This window comes from Elgaria multicarinata, chromosome 19 (genome assembly GCF_023053635.1).
Source record: "Elgaria multicarinata webbii isolate HBS135686 ecotype San Diego chromosome 19, rElgMul1.1.pri, whole genome shotgun sequence".
NCBI classification, from domain to species: Eukaryota; Metazoa; Chordata; class Lepidosauria; order Squamata; family Anguidae; genus Elgaria; species Elgaria multicarinata.
This window is the reverse complement of record NC_086189.1, coordinates 11,834,223-11,859,771: the sequence shown is the minus strand read 5'-3', so window position 1 is coordinate 11,859,771 and position 25,549 is coordinate 11,834,223. Positions and strand designations below refer to the sequence as shown.

Genomic DNA, 25,549 nt, shown 5'->3' with positions numbered 1-25,549 from the left:
TGATCTGAGTCCCAGAGAGATTTTCCATTACGAGACACTCTCCTAGTCAGCCACACGCATGGAGCTCACCTTCAACCCGGTGCTTTCGGCTTCAGAGTCCTTGTCTACCCCCGTGATGTAAATCCCAAGAGCGTATTCAGCTCCTCCTCGGATCATGAGGCCCAGGGACCGCCCTTCATCCAGTACCAGGTTCACCTGTGCCGAGAAAGAAAGGATTGATTTTAGAGATCCAGAGGCTGGCGCAAATGTCTTTGCAGGGACGTGAACAGAATCTGTTTCCCTGATGTTCAGACCCCATGATTTGTGTGATGTCTTAAGGTCTTATTAATCTGTTTAATTAGGAAGAGATTGTAAGCCTATGCGGCAGGGTCTTGCTATTTACTGTTTTACTCTGTACAGCACCATGTACATTGATGGTGCTATATAAATAATAATAATAATAATAATATACACAGTTTTTGGGAACTAAATGCAGTGCCTCCTTCAGGGAAGGACTTGATGTAGATGTCTAGAATAAGCAGGACACATCCCAAATGCAACTGTGTGAACAGAGTGCTGGACTAGATGGACGCTTGTTCTGATCCAGCATCAGGGCACTTCTGATGTTCTTAATAGGTCTGGCTTTTCACATTTTGAAATAAGCGAAGAAAAACACACTACATCTAAAGAGACCAATGCCCGTAAGACAGTTTGAAGTGAGTGAAGTAATGCACATTACCATCTAAAAGGGGGGGGGGATACGATAATGAAGTTGAAAATCATTCCCCCTCCCGCGTGAGACCATTATGTTCCAAGTCTAAAATTACCTAAGTAATTTCAGCTAACACAATCATCCTTTCGTATACATACTTCTCTGGATCTGGCGATGACACATGTCTTAGGTTGACCATACGGAAAGGAGGGCAGGGCTCCTGCATCTTTACCAGTTGTATAGAAAAGGGAATTTCAGCAGGTGTCATTTTTATGCGTGCAGCCCCTGGTGAAACCCCTCTTCATCACAACAGTGAAAGCTGCAGGAGCCCTGCCTTCTTTTGTACCTGGTCACACTAGGCAGGGCTGGAGTTGACTGTACACAGGACAGTGGGAACTACAGAGAGCCACTGAGAGAGACTCTGAAACAGGGAAAAGCTCTGAAGTAGGCTGACCATATGAAAAGGAGGACAGGGTGCCTGCATCTTTAACAGTTGTATAGAAAAGGGAATTTCAGCAGGTGCCATTTTTATGCATGCAGCCCCTGGTGAAATCCCCTCTTCAACACAACAGTGAAAGCTGCAGGAGCCCTGCCCTCTTTTGTACCTAGTCACTCTAGTATAGCTCCTGCAGTTTTCACTGTTGTGATGAAGAGGGGATTTCACCAGGGGCTGCATGCATAAAAATGGTAACCCTGGCTTTTCTTTGATTAAAATATGCAAATGCATACATTGGGGGGAAAATGCATCTCAAATATATTAGGGAATATTGCACACAAAAGGCATACATCAAGCAAAGGTGCTGAAATGTATTTATTATGGGAAACTGTGTACAAAAATGCCCATGCAGAAACAAGGTGGCTGAACTTGTGTGTGAATAGAACTGTGCAGGCGGCCTTCTGTGACCCCCACGAAAGAAACAACGACGGATGGAAGCATGAAAGGATCCTTGAAGCGGCAAGCCGAGGTGGGAAGGGCAGGGGGAATCGTAACGTTGGACGCTTCTCGCAGCCGCTGGGCAGGACGGTTCGTGCTCTAAGAGGAAAAAGGAGGCAGCTGAGCAGATGAATGATATAGGAAGCATCTCTTTCGCCTCTCAAACATAGGACCATCCTGCCTATAAGAGTTGGGGAAATGTTGCTACACAGCCTCGTGAAAAACTCCATGGGCAGGAGCTCCGGGTGACCTATTGCTGTCCCTAAATCATCATCATCCTATCAATGAATTGCAAACTCAATTCTCTCAGGATTGCTCCTTACGTAGCGAATACAGCCCCAGCCCCACACAAGAGGGAGGTCTCAGTAGGCTTGGAGAACCCCACAGATTGCAGAATGCATTTTTTTTTTAAAAAAATGAAAACCCTAAGGGAAAGCCAAATGCCTAAACAGTCCAATGAGGACTGAGCAGGCTTGGCGTTCATGGAACACTGACTGACTGGTGGGAGTGGGAGCGGAATGGAGTATTGTGGAGAAGGGCATGGCCGGCTACCCTGAATGTGAGTACTCCGTGCCACAATGTTTTGTCCCACGTCTTTGCGTTTTCCAAATGCTTTGGACTTACAGCTCACTGGATGACCAGGAGTCTGGAAACAAAATCCTGTGAGGAGAGACTGAAAGAACTGGGCATGTTTAGCCTGAAGAAGAGAAGATTGAGGGGAGACGTGATAGCCCTCTTCAAGGACTTGGAAGGTTGTCACACAGAGGAGGGCCAGGATCTCTTCTTGATCATCCCAGGGTGCAGGACATGGAATAATGGGCTCAAGTTATGAGAAGCCAGATTCCAGCTGGACATCAGGAAAAACCTCCTGTTAGAGCAGTACAACAATGGAATGAATGACCTAGGGAGGCCCCTTCCAACTCTACTATTCTACAATTCTATGACTCCAGTCCCTGTAATCCCTGACCATTGGCCATGTTGGCTAGGGCTAAAAGATTTGGAGGGCACCTTCCTTTAATATAGTCTTTTCTCATGTTCAAACCGATTCACGTATATTACAGTGCAAACCTATACATGCATGGACCGAAAAAAGTCCTACATTCCTAGCACTCCTGATGGGAACTGAAATCCGAACCCTCTGCTCTAGAGGGTGGTTCACGCAACTTCTGTCCTCTAGTGACAGTACAAATATGTCTTGCTGAATTCCAAAGTCCTCCGTCTACGACATGCGACGACGGCAAGTCCCAGTCAGGGTGGGAAACAATTTAATTGCCTTTTGCAGCCAAATTAATATCCCCCAAGGCTCTCGAGAGAAACCCAAAGGCACAGATCTGATGTCGATTAAAATTCCAGCTCAGTACAGCTTTGGCAGACGCTGAGAAAATATCCCTCTCTGCGCCCCCCCTTTTAAATATTACGGCATATGCGTTATTGACAAAACGCCTCCGTGGACTGCAAGCCGAGGCACTCCGAAGAATCAGATAACCGAAGGAGTGGATTTATTTCTCTTTAGACTGGGGAGCAATTATCTGCGCAAAATGGATGGGAGAATTATGAAGCCTTTTTTCCAGGACGCGTGCAATCATGGAGGCAGGCACCCTTTATATTACAAAGCTGGGGACAGAAGTACATTAATCCCATATTAATTAGGGAGTTTCACAGGCCGTAGAGCCTCGTGTGGCACAGAGCGGTAAAGCAGCAGTTTCTGCAGCCGAAACTCTCCCCACGGCCTGAGTTCGATCCCAGCGGAAGCTGGTTTCAGGCAGTTGACTCAGCCTTCCATCCTCCCGAGGTCGGTAAAATGAGTACCCAGCTAGCTGGGGGAAAGGTAATAATGGCCGGGGAAGGCAACGGCAAACCACCCCGCTCTAAGGCCTGCCAAGAAAACGTCAGCGAAAGCTGGCGTCCCTCCAAGAGTCAGCAATGACTCAGTGCTTGCACGAGAGGTTCCTTTCCTTTCCTTCACAGGCAGTAGATAACGACAGCAGAACCAAAGTCACAGTCAAGTTTAAGAAGAGATAAAGGATTTGATTTTGGAGGGATTCTTTTTCCTTTTCTTAACACTGCTGCTACTTCTGATCTGATTAATGGCAAAATTATATATATTGGTGATAATTAGAGATGTATGGATTTTGTAAAAATCCATCTATGTTTCGCTGATTTCAAGCGTCTTTCGTTCCATTTGTCCGCTCATTGAGGGAATAATTTTTTGGAAGTCTTTTTAAACCAGAACTCCGTTTTATTTCTTCACATTCACATGAGTGCAAATTCTCATCAGTATGAATTCATATTAGTGCATTTCAGAAAGCTATCAAGACTGATCTCTTCCGGCAGGCCTATCCAGTGGAATTTTAGGATGCTTTTGCTGTGTTTTTAGGAAGTTTTAAATACTGTGTTTTGATTAATATTTTATGTATTTATACTAGTTGTTCTCCGCCTCGATCAGGATGGAGAAGCGGGTTAGAAATAAATTATTATTATTATTATTATTATTATTATTATTATTATTATTATTGTTGTTGTGCATTAGTTGACTAATGCAAATTTGTGCAAAACTTCCCCAAACATGCAAAATCCCCATGACTTGGAAAAAGCGGTTGCACTGCAGAATCCACAAGTCAGATTCATATAAATACAAAATCATCAGAACCCATTGTGGATTTCTCCAACCTCCCTAGTAGGAATAGAAAGCCAGCATGGTGTAGTGGCTAGAGCGCTGGACTGAGAGTCAGGAGATCCGGGTTCTAGTCCCCCCTCAGCCATGGAAGGTCACTGGGTGACTTTGGGCCAGTCACAGACTCTCAGGCCAACCTACCCCACAGGGTTGTTGTTGTGAGGATAGAAATGGAGAAGAGGAAGATTATGTATGCCGCCTTGGGTTTCTTGGAGGAAAAAAGGCAGGATATAAATGTAATAAACAAATGAATAAATAAATAAATAAAATAGAGAGCTATAAGAACAACAGAACATTAGTACATCAGAAGAGCCATGTTGGATCAGACCAATGGTCCATCTAGTCCAGCACTCTGTTCCACACAGTGGCCAACCAGCCGTCGGCCAGGGCAGTGTCCGGTGGAAGGTGACCTGTGATGGATCGCCTTCCATCAGGAAGAGGGTGGGGGTGGCTCCGGTCCCCGGATGGCCACCCAGAAACCCAGTGCTCCGTCCTTGGTGTTGGGATTACCTGATGCCATCCCGGGGAAGGGAAAGTGCGGGATTTTTGAGGGACGCAGCACCAACGTGGCACCATGATGCCACCTCGCAGATCTCCCTGCTTTAAGCTAACACTAACTAGTACAGGACACCTGCTCTACCAGTAGGTACCTGTGGTAGGAAGGCAGGCAGGCACAAGCATGGTTAGGCTGGCAAGAACAGAGATATAGTCTGGTGACCTCTCTCAAGATTGAGCTGCTCACACTCATGGAGTGTTGCTGTTTTGGGCATTTTATAGTGAGTCGCAGCCAAGGAATTGGCCCTCTGAGATCACATGATTCCCAAGCCCAGAAGATTCTGGACAGGTGTGACAGTACGAATTAGGTTGAAATGGACACAGTTCTCTCCCTGATCATTAGAACTTCCCGGGTGATGTGGGGAACGGTCAACCCCATGGCTCACAATGTGAGGTCCCCATCATGGAATGCAAAGATTTGTTCATGGACAATGGACCTAGGATGTGATGGGGGACAGAGTGCCTGAGCAGATGCTTTCAGATTCAAACAACGTTCCTTCTAGATCAAGGGGAGGGGGGGGGACACTGCCCTCCTTCAGCAGCAGCCGACGCTTCCATTTAACAGCTGCCTTGCAAGATTTAGCACTCTCAAACAAGTGAGCCTGTGAAACAAAGCAACAGATATCATCTTAGAAAGGAAGGATGCAGGAAGCTGTTGGTCACATCCCTGTCAACGCTTCTGACCTTGAAGCGTACCCCTGATGTATTTCGGCTCCGACTGTGCGTGCATGTGAATGGATTAAATTCTAGGAGGACGGTTGGGAAATCTTCTGGCGATTTAATGTTGGATGCAAATTGTCCTCGTTTTGCAGTTGCTGAATCGTCTGCAGACGTCGGTGTGCCCCCCCCCTTCCCTCCTCTCGCTTGTTTGAAAACCATTGCAGGGAGTTTTCGGCAGTGTCAAAGTATTAGGATGGGAGCAATGTACTCTTTCCCCCCACCGTGCTGTCATGTGACCAGGTACATCGCTTCAAGGAGATCCATGATTTTATTATACATGTCATAGATCGATAGGGAGATGCTATAACGATATCCTGACATTTTACTAAATTGCCTTCCAAGTTGAATTTGAATAACACTCACAAAAACAGTACAAAAATAAAGGAAAAGATCATAAGAGAGCCAGTGTGGTGTAGTGGCTAAAGTGTTGGACTGGGGGTTGGGAGATCCGGGTTCTATTCCCCACTCAGCCATGGAAACCCACTGGGTGACTTTGGGCCAGTCACAGACTCTCAGCCCAGCCTACCTCACAGGGTTGTTGTTGTGAGGATGAAATGGAGAAGAGGAGGATTATGTACGCTGTCTTGAGTTCCTTGGAAGAAAAAAGGCAGGATATAAATGCAATAATAAATAAAAATAAAATAAAGATGTTGGATCAGACAAAAGCCCAATTTAGCATTCTGTTCCTACAGTGGCCAACCAGATGAGCAAATGGGAAGCCATAATTAGAACATGACTGCAATAGCACCCTCTTGCCCATGTTCCCCAGAAATTGGCATGGGGGAGGCATATTGCCCATGATTCTGAAGGCAATATAATTAGGGTGACCATATGGAAAAGAGGACAGGGCTCCTGTATCTTTTAACAGTTGCATAGAAAAGGGAATTTCAGCAGGTGTCATTTGTATGCATGCAGCACCTGCTGAAATCCCTCTTCCTCACAACAGTAAAAGCTGCAGGAGCTCTGCCCAGAGTGACCAGTTTAGGGTGACCCTATGGAAAGGAGGACAGGGCTCCTGTATCTTTTAAAAGTTGCATAGAAAAGGGAATTTCAGCAGGTGTCATTTGTATGCATGCAGCACCTGCTGAAATTCCCTCTTCCTCACAACAGTGAAAGCTGCAGGAGCCCTGCCCTCTTTTATAGCTGATCACTCTAGTATAGCTCCTGCACTTTAACTGTTGTTATGAAGAGGGAATTTCACTAGGTTCCCCATATATACAAATGACACCTGCTGAAATTCCCTTTTCTATGCAACTGTTAAAGATACAGGAGCCCTGTCGTCCTTTTCATATGGTCACCCTAGACCAGTTTCAATTGAAGGCAGGGCTCCTGCAGCTTTAACTGTTGTGATGAAGAGGGAATTTCACCAGGTGCTGCATGCATACAAATGACACCTGCTGACATTCCCTTTTCTGTGCAACTTTAAAAGATACAGGAGCCCTGACCTCCTTTCCATAGGGTCACCCTATTCAAACCAGCATCTAGTGAAAACAGTTCTGTTTCCTCTTGAGGAGCTCGTTTGAAAGCGCCTCTGTTCATTTCACGATGTATTGTGCAATTAAAAGCAGAAGAAAGGAAGGAAGAAAAGAAAAGGAAAAAGGCCGGGATGGAAAATTAGATGGATCTGACGGTTCATTAGGTGTCAAAAATGCCGGGGGGAGACCGGGTGTGTGTGTGTTCCATTCTCCCCATGACGAGAAAGTCAGAAGTGCCTTGTGCTGGAATGACATCTCTAAGCAAGACAGCTGGATAAAACGGAATTCAGAGGCGTGGAATAATTTAAAGGACTAATATGTCAAGGAAAAAGTGTGTGTGCCAGAACGGGACACAGCGAACAAAGAGGGAACAGCAATCTTTTAGAACAACACTCTCTGGTGCACGTTGTAAGTGTGTGTGGCGTTTGTGTGTTTGCAGTTGCCCCCTAAAGGGCAACAATGAAGAAATTGACACAAACCTCCTGCAATTTTTGGCTTTCTGGAAACACGCTTCAGTTCTCGTGCTGAGTCACCCTCCTGCTGATGTCTTTTGATCACTACCGGGGAGTGGGGGTGGGAACACAACCCACCCGGTAACGAAACAACAACTTTGATTTGTGGCTCAACAAAGCCAAGCCCACCTGAGTTTTAACACCTCGCTGAGCATCGTCGGCTGAGAAACTTCAGCTGCCTCCAGTTGACTTCCCCCAGCTCTGAATGCTGATGAAAGGCAAGCTTTTAGCTCCATTAAAAAATAATTTTTATGTTATACTCGTAAATCACGTTTGCGTACTGCATGCTGTCTGGGCTGAACTAGATCTTTTTTCTCCTACATCAGATGATTGCTAAACACGTGAATGGAAAGACATCCCTGTGTTCTGTCATGGCTGTGGCTTGCCCTGGTTTCCTGGCTGTTGATGCAATCAACTGCTCAACAACTCCAAGTTGAAATAGTTTAACGGGTTGGGATCAAGTTCTCTAAAGGACTGCTTGAGCTTTTATATCAATGTGGCTGAGCCTACTGTTCCTCTGCACTTTGGCCCACTGGTAAAAGCTCTCAGTTTGGAGGAAAATGTGTTTGGGGGGCATCTGTACGGCACCACTTTATCATAGAATAGTAGAGTTGGAAGGGGCCTTTAAGGCCATCAAGTCCAACCCCCTGCTCAATGCAGGAATCCACCTTAAAACATCCCTGACAGATGGCTGTCCAGCTGCCCCTTGAAGGGTCTAGGGTGGGAGAGCCCACCACCTCCCTAGGTCATTGGCTCCATTGTCATACCACTCTAACAGTCAGGAAGTTTTTCCTGATGTTGAGCCAGAATCTGGCTTTCTGTAACTTGAGCCCATTATTCCGTCTCCTGCACTCCGGGATGATGGAGAAGAGCTGAAGTTACAGGAAGCCAGATTCCGGCTGGACATCAGGAAAAACTTCCTCACTCTTAGAGCAGTACGACAATGGAACCAGTTACCTAGGGAGGTGGTGCGTTCTCCCACGCTAGAGGCATTCAAGAGGCAGCTGGACATCCAACTGTCAGGTATGCTTTAGGTTGGATTCCTGCATTGAGCAGGAGGTTGGACTCGATGGCCTTGTAGGCCCCTTCCAACTCTGCTATTCTATGATTCTATGATCCTCTGTGTGACAACCTTTCAAGTCTTTGAAGAGTGCTATCATGTCTCCCCTCAGTCTTCTCTTCTCCAGGCCAAACATGCCCAGTTCTTTCAGCCTCTCCTCCTAGGGCTTTGTTTCCAGACCCCTGATCATCCTCGTTGCCCTCCTCTGAACCTGCTCCAGCTTGTCTGCATCCTTCTTGAAGTGTGGTGCCCAGAACTGTAGCTGATTCCCTCAGAACTGCCCCCTCCCCCTGTCACGTACTGAATAGGCTGATTTATGGTCTGATCCAATGGGATCATTATGTCCCTATAGCAGTTTTCCTTTAGGTGTGTACATGGGGACAGTGGGAAAAGGATATCCATGGCCAGGAGTGCCTACTATCAGCTTCGGCTGATACACCAGCTGCACCCCTTCCTCGAGTTGGAAGACTTAAAGACGGTCGTGCACCCGCTGGTAACTTTGAGGCTCGACTTCTGCAATGCGCTCTACATAGGGCTACCTTTGTGCCTAGTCCGGAAACTTCAACTAGTTCAAAATATGGCAGCCAGGCTGGTCACAGGTACACCTAGGGGGGACCACATTACACCAGTTTTAAAATCTCATAACGGGCTGCCGATTAGTTTCCAGGCGAAGTATAAAGTGTTGGTTATCACCTTTAAAGCCTTACGTGGTTTGGGTCCAGGTTACCTGTGGGATTGCCTTCTCCCGTACAATCTGCCCCACACACTCAGGTCCTTTGGGAAGAATCTACTTCAGCTAGCAAAAACTAGATTAATAACTGTTACCCAGAGGACCTTCTCTTCTGCTGCTCCCAGACTGTGGAACGGCCTGCCGGAGGAGACTCATCAACTTAACAGTCTATCAGCATTCAAGAAAGCTATTAAGACTGATCTCTTCCGGCAGGCCTATCCAGTGGAATTTTAGGATGTTTTAAAATGTTTTTAGGATGTTTTAAAAATGATTTTAGGATGTTTTAACAATGTATATTATGTTTTAATTCAGTTTTATGTGTTTTATATTTACTGTTGTTCCCTGCCTCAATCGGGATGGAGAGGCGGGTAAGAAATAAAATTATTATTATTATTATTATTATTATTATTGTTGTTGTTATTATTATTCGGTGGGCTGTCAGGGGCAGATCAGTGGAAGCTTTGGGTCTGAATACCAACATGACCCTGGAACGAAGGGGAGGGGCAATCCTGGAGCTTCAATTTTCTCCTCCTAGTAGAACCAAAGGGAGAAAAATACAAAGAAAGAAAGAATGGAAGAGAAAAGAAGAAGGGAGAATGCCCCCTTCTGCTCTGTTGTTATGAGCTCAATACTGCTTTAAATTGGGTGACTGGGATTGCAATTACTCATTGTAATTATTATTTTTATGAGTTTTAAATCTTTACTTATGCTGCCTTGCGAGGGCAGCGCCCCCCCAAAGGAAGGTTAAAAATACCTTTGAATGGATGAATACATGCAAGAGAGGGGAACGCTTAGATCCCTCAATTATATCAGAGGTGTAATTTGGCTTCTGGAATACCCTACGGTGCAGGAGACATCATGTCCCCAAGTTCTGCAAAAATGTTATATAACCAAAGTCATGTTTTCCAGAGTGCAGGACATGGAATAATGGACTCAAGTTACAGGTAGCCAGATTTCGGCTGAACATCAGGAGAAACTTTGAGACTGTTAGAACAGTATGACAATAGAACCAGTTACCTAGGGAGGTTGTGGGCTCTCCCACACTAGAGGCCTTCAAGAGGCAGCTGGACAACCATCTGTCAGGGATGCTTTAAGGTGGATTCCTGCACTGAGCAGGGGGTTGGACTTAATGGCCTTATAGGCCCCTTCCAACTATGCTATTCTATGTTTCTACCAGGTAAGGTAATCAAGGGGGCTCAGACAGCAGTCCTTAACATGAGAATTGGAGTGTTACAAATGTGAGATCCTGTTTACAACTGTGAGAAGTCAAAGGGTTGGGTCAATGTCTACATCAAGTTCTTCTGGGGCTCTGATCTACATCAGAACACAATGGAAGTCACCGCTCTCTCCTGCTGTGTGCAGGAGAAGCAGTAGTGTATGTTGTTTACTTCCTGTTTCAAAAGAGGAAGTAATGATGGACAAAAGCGCGGGCACAGAAGTGACGGTGAGCAAACGTGATTTCCCCTGCTCTATACCACTTCAGAATGCATGTAAGGGCTCTAGATCAATATATATCAAACAAACACTGCATGAGGAAAGATAGCATACAAAGGTCTTTATTCCTATCTTTCACCTGAGGTGCTAGTTTGCGTGCGTGTGTGTTTTAACTAAGCACGGAGTGATGTGTGTTTTAAATCTGTCTGTTCTAGGAGGGCTATACCACAGAAATGTGACCTTTTTGAATATGTCATTCAGTTCTGAGTTTTCCTTGCTGCATTGTTAGGTATGAGTCAGTTCTGTTCACCAGTCAGAATTTTTTTTTAAAAAAAAATAAGTGCTTGGTAGCTTTTTCAAATGTAGAATGTGAAAACAGTTGGAGGAGTTATTACTGACATTTCTAACACCTTTGCTTAGAATTTACCAAGCCACTGAAAGAGAACGAATCAATATGAAATCACTCACGGATATAATGTGATGTGGTGTTGTTTGCTGTGTGTGTGTGTGTATGAGTGTGTGTGTGTGAGAGAGAGAGAGACAGAGAGAGAGAGAGAGAGAGAATGATTAAATGGTCATCAGAGTACCATTGGAATTCAATCCATCTTTGCAATGGGGCGTGTATACCGGGTACCAAATGCTGAGAAAAGACTCTTTAAAAAAAAAGAAAAGCCTTGATCAGGTTACTACTAGAGCTGTGTGCAAACAGCCTCTCAAAATTCCTCAGTAGTTTTGCAGGGGTGGGTGCCATTAGGACCGCTTCTTTCTCTTTTCCTAATTTTTGCTGCTACAGCAACAGTGTTGGTAGGCAGGCCACAATTTTGCATTCAAGAAAGGAGGGGTGTGAAGTGTGTGCCAAGTGGAGAGTATTTGGAGAAAATTCGGCATGGTGGTCTTCTGAGAAAACTCAGCTAGTGAAAGAAAGAAAGAGCTTCCTTTCTGGGAAAATAAAATAAATTTTTTACTTTGCCTTGGAAAAGGGCCACTTTCTTTACATCATCAAAGAAATGCATGTCCAGGATTCTGTTAAACTAGGGTGACCATATGGAAAGGAGGACCGGGCTCCTGTATCTTAAACAGTTGCATAGAAAAGGGAGTTTCAGCAAGTGTCATTTATAGATATGCAGCACTTGGCGAAATCCCCTGTTCATCACAACAGTTAAAGCTGCAGGAGCCCTGCTCTGTTTTGTAACTAGTCAAGAGTTCAGGGTCCTGCAGCTTTAACTGTTGTGATGAAGAGGGAATTTCAGCAGGTGCTGCATGCATACAAATGACACCCATTTCTGTGCAACTGTTAAAGATACAGGAGCCCTGTCCTCCTGTCCATATGGCCACCCTACTTAAACACCTGAGTCCTCTAAAAACAGCCAAACGCCTCTTATTGATTGTGAGCGTGTTGACCAAGAGCAATGGTCAAGTGATGCTCACATCCACCTCCCAGCATCCGCAGGGCTCACCTTTTTCTCATCCCCTTCCTGCAGTAGCTGGAGATGGCTCCTTTTCTCGCCGTCCTTGCGCAGGGAGCTGCTCTGGTGCTGGGGCAGGCCCATTGGCGGAGAGATGCTCCGGCCATGGGGATCGACCCACGTGTAGATGTGATTGGTCACGTAGCCGCCGGGGATGCGCCCCGCTGAGTGGACTGATAGGTTCAGCTTCTTGGCACCCTTGAGGGCCTGAAAGATGTGGAGAAAGACATTGGTGTCAGAGGTGAGAGCTAGCTGGAATGGGAGCTAGACACCAGGCAAACCCACAGTGCAGTAGTAGTTCGGTCTCCTGCAGAACCACCTCTAATGGTGGATTCCTGCATTGAGCAGGGGGTTGGACTCGATGGCCTTGTAGGCCCCTTCCAACTCTGCTATTCTATGATTCTATGACCTGAGACGGCTGGTAAAGGGACTTGAGTCTACAACCTCAGAGGGCTGCTGCTGGTTGATGCAGACTAGACAGGCAACCTGGTGCCCTACGGACATTTTGGGCTACAATGCCCATAATCAGTGCCAGATTTAGGGACAAGCCAGGTAAGGCAGGGCTGAGGAAAGCCCTCTAATAAGGTTGGAGATAACTAAGATGTAAGATAGGAAAGGAAAGGAACCTCTCGTGCAAGCACTGAGTCATTGCTGACTCTTGGAGGGACGCCAGCTTTCGCTGACGTTTCCTTGGCAGGCCTTATAGTGGGGTGGTTTGCCGTTGCCTTCCCCAGCCGTGATTACCTTTCCCCCAGCTCACTGGGTCCTCATTTTACTGACCTCGGGAGGATGGAAGGCTGAGTCGACCCGAGCCGGCTGCCTGAGAACCAGCTTCCGCTGGGATCGAACTCAGGCCGTGGGGAGAGTTTCAGCTGCAGAAACTGCTGCTTTACCGCTCTGCGCCACACGAGGCTCATAAGATGTTAGATAACTGAGATGAAATCACTTTGGCTTAACTATGTTGGAAACTCTGGTGCGACTTACAGCAGAGTTTACTTATTACATTTATATATATACCGCCCCACAGCCAAAGCTCTCTTAGTTAAAAATGGTAAACATTAAAAAGTATACAAAATTTAAAAACCATCAAAAAAGTAAAAGCAGTATAAAAACAACAGTATCCATTTTAAAACAACAATTCTGTGGTCCATTAAAAACAAACTTAACATTGTTAAATGCTGTTAAAATGGCTGGGAGAAGAGAAAAGTCTTGACCTGGCACCGAAAAGATAACAATGTTGGCGTCGGGCGAGCCTCATCAGGGAGATCATTCCATAACTGGGGGGCCACCACTGAAAAGGCCCTCTCCCTTGTTGCCATCCTCCGAGCTTCCCTCGGAGTAGACACTCGGAGGAGGACCTTAGATGTTGAGCGCAGTGTACGGGTAGGTTCATGTCGGGAGAGGCGTTCCGTCAGGTATTGAGGTCCCAAGCCATGTAGGGCTTTATAGGTTAAAACCAGCACCTTGAATTGGGCTCGGAAACGTATAGGCAGCCAATGCAAGCGGGCCAGAATCGGTGTTATATCCTCAAACCTCCCTGTTCCAGCTATCAATCTGGCCACTGCATTTTGCACAAGCTGCAGCTTCCGAACCGTCTTCAAAGGCTGCCCCATGTAGAGGGCATTGCAGTAATCTAATCTGGAGGTTCCCAGAGCATGGACGACTGAAGCTAGGTTATCCCTGTCCAGATAAGGGCGTAGCTGGGCCACCAACCGGAGTTGGTAGAAGGCACTCCGTGCCACCGAGGCCACCTGAGCTTCAAGTGACAGAGATGGTTCTAGGAGAACCCCCAAGCTATGAACCTGCTCCTTCAGGCAGCCAATGCAAGCGGGCCAGAATTGGTGTTATATGTTTGAACCTTCTGGTTCCGGTTCTCAATCTGGCCGCTGCATTTTGCACAAGCTGCAGCTTCCGAACCGTCTTCAAAGGCAGCGCCACGTAGAGCCCATTGCAGTAATCTAGTTTGGTTCTGCCTCTCCTAGATTTGACCCCGGACCTGTCTGATCACACCTCTGGAACCTCCCCTCTGCCAATCCCTTAGTGAAGCTCCAACTGGGCTAGGCGGTTTCTTCAGCAGCGCTTTGCTGCCCAAAACAGAACAGCTGTCCCTGGAATGTTTTGTAGCTTGGGGATGTGGGGCGCACATAACGATATGCAACATGGGGGGGGGAGTGTTGGCAGGGTGCAGCTTTCTCTCTCATTACAGAAAGTGCTATTATCCATGATGCCAGTTTCATGGGAACGAATGCATTCATTGTCCCATTCTCAACAAAACACTTAACCAAGCGTCTAAATGCACGGCAATCATTTCTGAATCAATGAGCCTTATCTGTCAGAGAACGATGCATTTAAGGACATGATTAGGCATTCTGATGAAAGTGACTTGGGATGGCAACATATTGGCAAAAATTGTATTCCTGTGGAGGCCATGTTTGTTCCAAAAACGGAGGCTCTGTTACACACACACACACACATACACACACACCTCTCTCTTTAAGAAGGGCATCATAACCATAAGAACATAAAAAGAGCCCCACTGGATCAGACCAAGGGTCCATCTAGAACCGCACTCTGTTGTTGTTGTTGTTGTTGTTATTATTATTATTATTATTATTATTATTATTATTATTATTTATTTATTTATATAGCACCATCAATGTACATGGTGCTGTACAGAGTAAAACAGTAAATAGCAAGACTCTGCCGCATAGGTAGGGATGTGCTCCGCTCCGATTAGGAGCGTAGAAGCAGTAGCGGATTGGCCTGCTCCGCCTTACCCAGAGGCGGAGTAGGAGTGGACCGCGGACCCCCTAGAAGCAAGGCGAAGAGAAGCGACCATTTTTCGGAGCTCCGAGTTCAGGCGGAGCGCTCCGGTCGCCATCTTGAAAACATTTCGCCATAGGATTGCATTGCGGCAAATAATCGCGCATAACTAGGTTGTTTTTGAAGCTATCGTTCTGGAAATTCTTGTGCACAGAGAGTCGTGGATGGGGGTCATTTTGAGACCACTCTCACCTCTCTGCGTGCTGTGGTTCACGTGCAATATTTTTTTAAAAATCGGGTCAACCGCGCGGCTCAAACTGTGTTTCGGCTTTTCGCCCATAGGATTGCATTGAGGGAAAGAATCGGGGATAACTGGGGGGGGGGTTTAAGCTATCGTTCTGAAAATTCTTGTGCACAGAGAGTCGTGGATGGGGGTCATTTTGAGACCACTCTCAACTTTCTGTGTGCTGTGGTTCACGTGCAATATTTTTTAAAAAATCGGGTCAACCGCGCGGCTCAAACTGCATTTCGGCTTTTCGCCCATAGGATTGCATTGAGGGAAAGAATCGGGGATAACTGGGGGGGGTTTTAAGCTATCGTTCTGAAAATTCTTGTGCACAGAGAGTCGTGGATGGGGGTCATTTTGAGACCACTCTAAACTTTCTGCATCGTACGGGTCGCGGGCTAGACGTTTTTAAAAAATCGGCGGGAAAAATACCTTTTTCAAAGGGCTGAGGGGCAGAGTCAGCTCCCGGTCATGATGATCCCAAAGTTGGAGGAGGGCATAGGCAAAACAGGTAACTTGGGATTCTGGGAAACTTCTCTTTCTTCATCTGAACGGGCTTTTCCCCGTGTTTTTTAACACAGTAGCCCCACCAAATGCACAAACACAACCTGAAATCATGTACTAAGCCAAGAATAAGAGATAGAAAAACACAGCACTGCTCCCCACCCTAACCTTGGGGAACAACTGAATCGATGTGGTGCAAGGGGATGAGCTCCCCTAGGGCATCTCATCGTGGACGTGCCCCCACTCTCTCTTGCACTGGAAGGCCATAGAGCCTTCCAAAGAGAGTAAAACGGTGGAGCAATGCCTCTCATGAGTTGAAGTGAATGGTCACTTTTCAGTGGTGGAGCAATGCCTGTTCTGAGTCGAAGTGAGCGTTTTACTTCTTCTCGGAGCTGTGGCTGTCAGTGTCTTGAACTGGCAGCTACTTCCCCCTCCCCCGGGCACGTCCCCCTATTGCTGGTAAAAGACAGATATAGCCTTTTAAAAAAAGTTCTTCTTGTTGTTTATTGAGCAACACTGCTGCTTTTAATTCCACCCCTCCTTTGTTTATTGATTGATTTATTCCATTTTCTATGCATTACTGGCTTATCCTTGGCTCACTTCCTTATGCCCCCAGAAATGCCAGCTGCATGCCTGCCTGCCTTCCCTCCCTCCTCCCCTGCCCACCTCGCAGGGATGGTGTGTGTGGGGTGCCCGATTTTCAAAAATTCGCCAAAAATCAGGGGATGATGGGATTGCTTTGAAACTTGGCATGCGTGTGTATATCCCCATGAGGTGTCATGGTGCCAAACATGAGGTTTCTAACTTGAACAGAAAAAAAGTTGTATAATTTTTTAGCTTTCAATGCAAGCCTATGGGGGGGGGAAACGGAGCTCCGGATCCGGATCCGGAGCTCCGGGCGGAGCGGAGCGGAAGTGGGCGGAGCGGGGGCGGGGCGGAGCGGCCCGATCCGGAAAATGGCGGATCTGCAAGTGAAGCGGAGCGGGGGGTCTGTGCACACCCCTACGCATAGGCTTACAATCTAATAAAATCATAGTAAAACAATGAGGGGAAGAGAATGCAAACAGGCACAGGGTAGGGTAAGCAGGCACAGGGTAGGGTAAAACTAACAGTATAAAGTCCGCACAACATCAAGTTTTAAAAGCTTTAGGAAAAAGAAAAGTTTTTAGTTGAGCTTTAAAAGCTGTGTTCACACAGTGGCCAACCAGCTATTGGCCAGGGACCAACAAAGCAGGACATGGTGCAACAGCGCCCTCCCACCCATGTTCCCCAGCAACTGGTGCACACAGGCTTACTGCCTCGAATTCTGGAGAGAGCACACAACCATCAGGGCTAGTAGCCATGGATAGCCTTCTCCACCAGGAATGTATCCAACCCCCTTTTTAAAGCCATCCAAATTGTTGGCCATCTCTACATTGTGTGGCAGCGAATCCCGTAGTTTAACTCTGTGTGAAGAAGTCCTTCCTTTGATCTGTCCTAAATCTCCCACCCATCAGCTTCATGGGATGCCCTTGTTGGGTTCTAGTATTATGGGAGAGGGAGAAAAATGTCTCCCTAGCTACATTCTCCACTCCATGCATGATTTTGGACACCGCTATCATCTCCTGGCATCAAGCAAGGGCTGGGAGACTACTATCTGCCATGATTTGCAGCCACTGGCCACTCTGGCTGGGTTGATAGGGGGCTCTCTTCCATAACACTCTATCCCATCCCCCCCTATATATATATATATTTGTTCCCTCCAACAGTCATTTAGATCCTTTCTTAAGGCTGGGGGGATGCACCAAACAGCACCGCCAACACTGCATCTGTATTTCTTCGGGCCTGTTCAGACATCATGCTAAGCCATGGTTAGTTAGGCCACTAAGCTGTTTGCAGCAAATGGTTAGTGGGCGTGTTTAAACCATGGTTATGTAGCCACCACGGGGAGGAATGGTTCATATGACATGCAAAGTCGTGATTGTCACGACCCGCTAAGGCATAATGTTGAGCTCAAAATTCTTAACCAGGGCGGCATAGCGTGTCATCTGAACAGGGTCATTGTGGTCTATCCGCAGCCCTTAACACAGCAGATAAGAATATCCACTATGTTCAGTGTACCATTGGCATTAGAAGGAGAGATACGTGCCTCTGATCAAACTGCCACTCTGATGCCTTATGGATCAAGACAAAAAGAGCTGAATGCAGGAACGAGTCAATGCCGTATCAGTCATCAACTGACGTCCTTCATTGTCTATGTTAATTTCTCCCTGCAGTCAACCTACTATTTCCTGTTGGGATCGAACTCAGGCCGTGTGGGAGAGTTTCAGCTGCAGAAACTGCTGCTTTACTGCTCTGCACCACACGAGGCTCATAAAAAAACATTTTCTTGGCAGGCCTTATAGCGGGGTGGTTTGCCGTTGCCTTCCCCGGCCGTTATTCCCTTTCCCCCAGCTAACTGGGTACTCATTTTACCGACCTCGGGAGGATGGAAGGCTGAGTCAACCCGAGCCAGCTGCCTGAAACCAGCTTCCGCTGGGATCGAACTCAGGCCGTGGGGAGAATTTCAGCTGCAGAAACTGCTGCTTTACCGAAGGTCAAAATAGAACACTGCCAGTTTAGCCGGGGGCCCAGAACATTCCTTGACTGGGTGAGATACACTGCCCTGCGCAAGTGTAGTAGCCATCAAAACCTCCATCTCCCCCTGTCCCACGCCTTGTGGGCTCATCTCTTTTTGCTTCAGAACGGCTAAAAGGATGCTGTTGGATCTATTGGGGGGAATTTCATGCTAACTACAAGGGTAATGATCTGGAGCTGTACGGCCAGGGGTCATTTACTGCTTACATACCGAGGAAGCAGTGGGGCTGGCCCAAGGTGATTCCCTGCCTGAAGCGAAGGACAAAACAGCATGTCCTCCCATCCTATATATCGAAGCGAACAGGACTGATGCTTGCGAGAAAGTAGCATCCTACACCACACCTGAGGGCAGCAGGGCAGCTTGGGGGACACACAGAGAAGGTCACCCTGCAGGTGCTCCTGCCCTGCTCCACAAGCAGGAACCACCTGAGGCAGATGGCTCATTTTGCCTCATGGCAGGGCTGGCTCTGGGTTTTTGAGGACACCCTCAATGGACCCCTTTCCTCAGTGAGGCTGCCTTTGTCACCTGTTCCTATTGCTCCTCCTCCTCTTCTTTCTCATCATTGCTATCACCTGCTTGCTTGACAGGCAGAGACCCAGTGGATAAATGGACAGTGGCATCTACTAAGAACTTCAGGAGAGCCCTGCTGGATCAGACCAAGGGTCCATCTAGTCCAGCACTCTGTTCACACAGTGGCCAACCAGCCATCAGCCGGGGATGAACAAGCAGGACATGGTGCAACAGCACCCTCCCGCCCATGTTCCCCAGCAACTGGAGCACACAGCCTTACTGCCTTGAATACTGGAGATAGCAGACAACCATCAGGGCTAGGAGCCATTGATAGCCTTCTCTTCCAGGAATTGATTCAACCCCCTTTTAAAGCCATCCAAATGGGTGGCCATCACTACATCTTGTGGCAGTGAGTTCCACTGCTCATATCCACCACCACCACCACTGTTGTCTGGGCCAGAACAAGAGAAGGTGAAGATGAAGAGCCAGTCCAGGTGGCCCTTGTCAGCGGACCCCTGCTGGGGTGTGGACCCTTGGCAGGTGCCCAGCCATGGCTACTTTTGATGCAGGCTGCAAGCTCTGGCAAGCAGAGCCCAGCAACAGTAAATATGCTGGTAGGAGAGCCGATAGAACTACAGGGGAAACTATAGCACAGGGCTGTAACTCACTGGTAGAGGACATGCATGGTATGTGGAAAGTCCCGGGTTCAATTCCAGGCATTGCCAGTGAAAAGGTCCAGGGAGCTGCTGAGAAATACCTTTGTCTGAGATCCTGGAGAGCTTGGACCAGTGGAGGCTGGTGACTCTGATGTCAGTGGGATTGTGAATCCCCCTTCAGGTTTCAGTCAGAACTCTAAAGGAGCTCAGGCCTTCGCCGGTCTGGACAGCTGCTGCAAGTCAGAACAGATAGCAGCGGAGTAGCTAGATGGACAAAGAATGGACCCTAGATGGACAGCCATCTACTGGGGATGTGCTAGCTCTGGGCTTCTTGGATTGAGCAGAGGGATGGACTAGATGCCCTAAAGGGCACCTTCCAGTTTTATGAATCTATCCTTCTATGCATTTTGCCAGCAGGGCAGATTCTCCCATGGTGTGTTCTGTGTGTGGATGGGAAAGGCACCGCACTGACATAACAGACGAGACGTCAAGGCACTTTTTGCCGATTCCAAGAGAAAGCCCCCTTGGCTCGCTCCGGAAAGCACGTTGGGATGTAAAGTGTGACCTTAATGCAAGTTCCTTCTAGCTGATGGGCAAGTGAAAATGGACAATGGTTGAGTACGCAAGAGGCCTCGGGGAACCTCTGTTGACTGAAGCAATTTTCGCGGATCACCCCAGTGACTCCTCTTGCAAATCTTAAAGCTCGCAGTTTCTCACAAGTGCCCTCAGTTATGCAGATACTTTACGTCTGATACTAGTTTTCTTGGCCCCTTTGTATTACTGCATATTTTGCAATAGGGTTTGACTGGGCACACCTGGCACACCCCTTGTGCACGCCTATGGCAACGAGTGCTCCTCTTTCCATTGTACTCTATTCCATTCCCTGCACCCACCCCAATTTTCATTCCCCCCTTCTTCTCCCAGCCATCTGAAAGAATTCTGGGTTTTAGCTCCACCCTCCTCACCACTTAGGTATTTATCCCCCTTAAGCTTTGGTTTTTTTTTTGTACTTCTGTAATCCTTTGGGGTCCCTGGGCAATCTGATGATATCTCCCATTTATTTCTCAGTGGCCCCCATTTTGACTACAATTCTGTCAGCACTGACCAGCTGAATTGGCTATTAGAAAGAATTTGGTCTCTTCTTTCTTTGCCTGGAGGCAAAGGCTATCCATGGCTACTAGCCCTGATGGTTGTGTGCTATCTCCAGTATTTGAGGCAGTAAGCTTGTGTGCACCAGTTGCTGGGGAACATGGGTGGGAGGGTGCTGTTGCACCATGTCCTGCTTGTTCATCCCTGGCTGACGGCTGGTTGGCCCTGTTGTTCTGGAGGAGGAGGAGGAGGAGGAGGAGGAGGAGGAGGAGGAGGAGGAGGAGAGAAGAAGAAGAAGAAGAAGAAGAAGAAGAAGAAGAAGAAGAAGAAGAAGAAGAAGAAGAAGAAGAAGCCCTGCTTGTTCATCCCTGGCCGATGGCTGGCCCCTGTGTGAACAGAGTGCTGGACTAGATGGACCCTTGGTCTGATCCAGCAGGGCACTTCTGATGTGGAGGAGGAGGAGGAGGAGGAGGAGGAGGAGGAGGAGGAGGAGGAGGAGAAGGAGAAGGAGAAGGAGAAGGAGAAGGAGAAGGAGGAGAAGAAGAAGAAGAAGAAGACCTGCTTGTTCATCCCTGGCCGACGGCTGGTTGGCCCCTGTGTGAACAGAGTGCTGGACTAGATGGACCCTTGGTCTGATCCAGCAGGGCTCTTCTTATGTTCTCATGTCTTCTTGGTTTCTGTCAAATCCTCACCATCTGTGGTCTCTGTAGAACTGAATATTTCATTTTGTTTATCAGCTCTGTCCAACGATACAGATGGATGACTGATACAGATGGATTTCAGTTTGCAATGTTTATTGTTTTGCCATCCCGATTTATTTAAATTGTCGTCTTTCTGCTAATAGCATCAATAAAGACATTGGGAAACCTGTTCGTGCTTCTCTGGTAGCAGGACCATTAGGGTAGGACCACCGGGCAGGTGTCCAGGGCTCTACTCAGCAGAATGAGCATATTTCAAAAGTAAGCAAAGTGATACACGTTGCCATCCAAACAGCCTCCTCCTCTCTGGAATATTCTCAAGCCTGGAGTAAAAAATAACCTAACTGTACCACTGATCGCCAGTAAATCATCTGTTTTTGTCCCTTTGTGATTGGCTACAATTAACTCCTATGGGGAAAATGATGTACCGGGTGAGCAGAGACACACTGGGAAAGAAAATAGCTCCATAGAATCATAGAATAGTAGAGTTGGAAGGGGCCTACAAGGCCATCGAGTCCAACCCCCTGCTCAATGCAGGAATCCACCCTAAAGCATCCCTGACCAGCTGCCTCTTGAAGGCCTCTAGTGTGGGAGAGCCCACAACCTCCCTAGGTAACTGATTCCATTGTCGCACTGCTCTAACAGTCAGGAAGTTTTTCCTGATGTCCAACCGGAATCTGGCTTCCTGTCACTTGAGCCCGTTATTCCGTGTCCTGCACTCTGGGAGGAACAAGAAGAGATCCTGGCCCTCCTCTGTGTGACAACCTTTCAAGTATTTGAAGAGTGCTTCTACTATTATTATTATTATTATTATTATTATTATTATTATTATTATTATTATTATTCCGCTTTTTGCCAATGCTGGGTCTCAAGGCAGCCTTACAATATTTAAAATATACATGGGGGGGGGGGGAACAAAACCATAAACGTTTAAAATACACAACAAAATTATAAGACATTAACATAGATGGAGGGCCAGATTATTCTCCAAAGGCCTGCTGGAACAAAAAAGTTTTTGCCTGCTTCCGAAAGCCCATCAAGGAGGGAGCCAGTCTAGCTTCCCCGGGAAGAGAGTTCCAAAGCACCAGAGCAGCCACCGAGAAGGCCCTCTCCCATGTTCCCACCAAGCGCGCCTGTGAAGATGGTGGGACTGAAAGAAGGGCTTCTCCAGAAGATCTCAAATCACGGGCAGGCTCATAAGGGAGAATACGGTCTTTCAGATAACCTGGACCCGAGCCATATAGGGCTTTATAGGTCATAACCAGCACTTTGAATTGTGCCCGGAACCAGACTGGAAGCCAGTGGAGCTGTTTTAACAGGGGAGTTGTCTGCTCCCGGTAACCAGCCCCATGTCTCCCCTCAATCTTCTCTTCTCCAGGCTAAATCCCTTCAATCTTCTCTTCTCCCCCCACCCGGCAACACTTGGAGCACTGATCTTCACCAGCAGAGATCCTGCAGATGGACACCACACCACACGGACACCACATTTCCAGGGGTCCTCCCAGGATACAACGCCATGAACCCAACACCCTGACTCACGTGGCAACACGCATTTAGCTAGTAGATCATACCTAACCAGGGTGCACGGTTAGAAGTAACAGAGCCAAAAGGAGCGTAGCCAGATAGATTTCTTAAGGCTATCGATCTCTTCCAAATGCAATCATTTAATTATCTGTCAAGTCCACTATGATTTAAGCAAATTGCCTCGTTAAAAGAAGAGTGCGCGGGGAAAGTGTTTGATGCAGGAAATGAAGAAAGGGCACGCTTTTAAAATAGCATTTTCCCTCTGAGCTTCTCTTTTCCTCTGCCGTGTCATAAATAGGAATAGACTGACAGTGAACAGCTTGAGGCTCTATTAAATGGATTTGCGATACAGCGTTTTTTATTTGCTGGGATCAATGGCTGCGACATATGCCATCCGTCATGCAGATTCATTTATGTCAATAATAGCCGTTTCTGCCAGCCGGCACCCAGCGATGGCAGGGAATCCATCCCAATGCCATCACAGATCAGTGTTATGAGCAGCACCAGCTCCGAATTATATATCCACCTCCCAACTCATGGGGACCCACAGCAGAATCTGTTTGAAAGCAAGAATCTTAAATTTCTTTTAGCCCAAAGGCAAAATTGCATTTCAGAGAAACCCTGCTGGGCCCGTATTCCAGTGATAGGCCTGAAGGAGTGTGTGTGTGTGTGTGTGTGTGTGTGTGGAACACTCAAACATCAGCCTATTTTAGTTAAACCATTATCTAGTATATTTCATAGCACCTTATACTCAATCCACCCAGCTCTCATGTGACTCTGAAGCAAGCCAACAAAACATCACAAGAGAAGTTATAGTCAAGCCCTGCATTTTCTTACAATTGTATCAAAATTGTTCAGATATATGTGTATATGGTTGTATGTATGTACATCTATTTATTACATTTATATCCCACCTTTTTCCCTCCAAGGAACCCAAGGCGGCGTACATAATCCTCCTCTCCATTTCTATCCTCAGAACAACAATCCTGTGAGGTAGGTTGGGCTGGGAGTCTATTAATGGCCCAAAGTCACCCCGTGAGCTTCCATGGCTGAGTGGGGACTAGAACCCGGATCTCCCGGCTCCCAATCCAACAGGGGAGACATGATAACCCTCTTCAAATACTTGAAAGGTTGTTACACAGAGGAGGGCCAGGATCTCTTCTCGATCCTCCCAGAGTGCAGGACATGGAATAATGGGCTCAAGTTACACGAAGCCAGATTCCGGCTGGACAGCAGGAAAAACGTCATGACTGTTAGAGCAGTACGACAATGGAACCAATGACCTAGGGAGGTTGTGGGCTCTCCCACACTAGAGGCCTTCAAGAGGCAGCTGGGCAGCCATCCGTCAGGGATGCTTTAGGGTGGATTCCTGCATTGAGCAGGGGGTTGGACTTGATGGCCTTAGAGGCCCCTTCCAGCTCTACTATTCTATGATTCTATGACTCCAGCCACTACACCACACTGGCTCTTGAGAGGATGGTTCCAATAGAGCTTCCCTAAGGCAGCTGCTGGCCACCACTTCCTATTTCCCAAAGTTCCCTGCATGTTGCAACATTTTAGGGTCTTCTTGGTAGGGGGGAACAGTAGCCGCAGCAAAAAAATTGTGGCAGCTAGTGCTTTCTCCGGTGCCGGCAAAACAGAGCCTAAAAACACACACACAAGAGAGTTCCAGGCTGTCCACCAACTGCAACCGCCTTGGCAAATGTCTTAAAAAATGTCACCACCCCCAATCGCTGTTTCACCAGCCTGAATTCCCCGGAAATTCGTCCCCTTGATTCTCCGTCCGAAAGGTCTTCTGTTTTGCTTTTTAGAACTTGCAGCCTTTGGCTTCCCAATCTGTGTTTTTTTTCCTCCAGATTGTGCTGAGACCCCACCCTTTCTGCCTGCCCTAGTTTCAGAACTTCTCTGGCTTCTTCCTTTTGCCCTGCCATTCTTCTTCGCTCCCCAGGAGTTCCTGCCTTCTTTGGAAACAGAACGTAAGAGTCTTCTTTTCATCACCAGTATATTTCCCCCCTAGCAGGACTGCAGGTGCCATAAATCAATGCACATTAATCACTGGGTTGTTTTCTGCCGTCCTGATGAGCCTCCTACCCGCCCTCCCCGGCCTGCCACCCGCACTTCTTCAAAGCCAGCCTGGACGCTTAATCACACTCTTAATGAAATAAGCAATCTAGCCCAATTCATTTGCTCAGTGGCAACGCCTCTGGGCCTCACAGCAGGATACAAGGAGCTTTAGCTACAATCCAGACATCTTGTTCCTTCACAAAATCTCCTCGGATCTAATGACAATGGAACACACCCATTGGAGAAAGGGCCAGAAGGGATGAATTGAAAGCTTGCTACTGTTCTGCCAACAGCTCCATTCACAACAAACCTCCAGATGTGTGACCATGGATAGTGTCAGGGTTCCTGGACCCCCTGAGCAACTCCTTAAGGATCTCTGCCTCCTTAACAGTCCCCCGTTCCTTCGTTTTACCTTCTTCCCAGTAACATCGGGTTTGGGTCGCAGATATGGGGTGAGACCCCTTAGGTTGAACTCAACAGTTTACTAGTGAATTAAAACAAGCAAATCAGCGTTAAACGTATTTAGTCAATAGAGCCGAGTGATACAAAAGGCAACAAAAGAAAATAAAAGTTGAAAAAGCACAAGT

The 25,549-nt window shown here is 47.3% G+C and overlaps 3 protein-coding genes across 4 annotated transcripts in view; 2 read left to right on the top strand and 1 right to left on the bottom strand.

Annotated features, from left to right (window-relative positions):
- Positions 1-25,549, top strand: part of ATP6V1G1 (ATPase H+ transporting V1 subunit G1) — a 210,713-nt gene that overhangs the window by 101,275 nt on the left and 83,889 nt on the right. The window lies entirely within an intron of this gene.
- Positions 1-25,549, top strand: part of NIBAN2 (niban apoptosis regulator 2) — a 413,466-nt gene that overhangs the window by 341,985 nt on the left and 45,932 nt on the right. The gene's annotated exons all lie outside the window — the stretch shown is intronic.
- WHRN (whirlin) overlaps positions 1-25,549 on the bottom strand; it is a 111,393-nt gene that overhangs the window by 56,123 nt on the left and 29,721 nt on the right. The window contains exons 2-3 of the mRNA XM_063144773.1: positions 12,243-12,458; positions 70-195 (exon numbers count right to left, since the gene is read on the bottom strand). Of these exons, the coding sequence (XP_063000843.1) occupies positions 70-195; positions 12,243-12,458 (342 nt within the window). The remainder of the gene's footprint in view (positions 1-69; positions 196-12,242; positions 12,459-25,549) is intronic.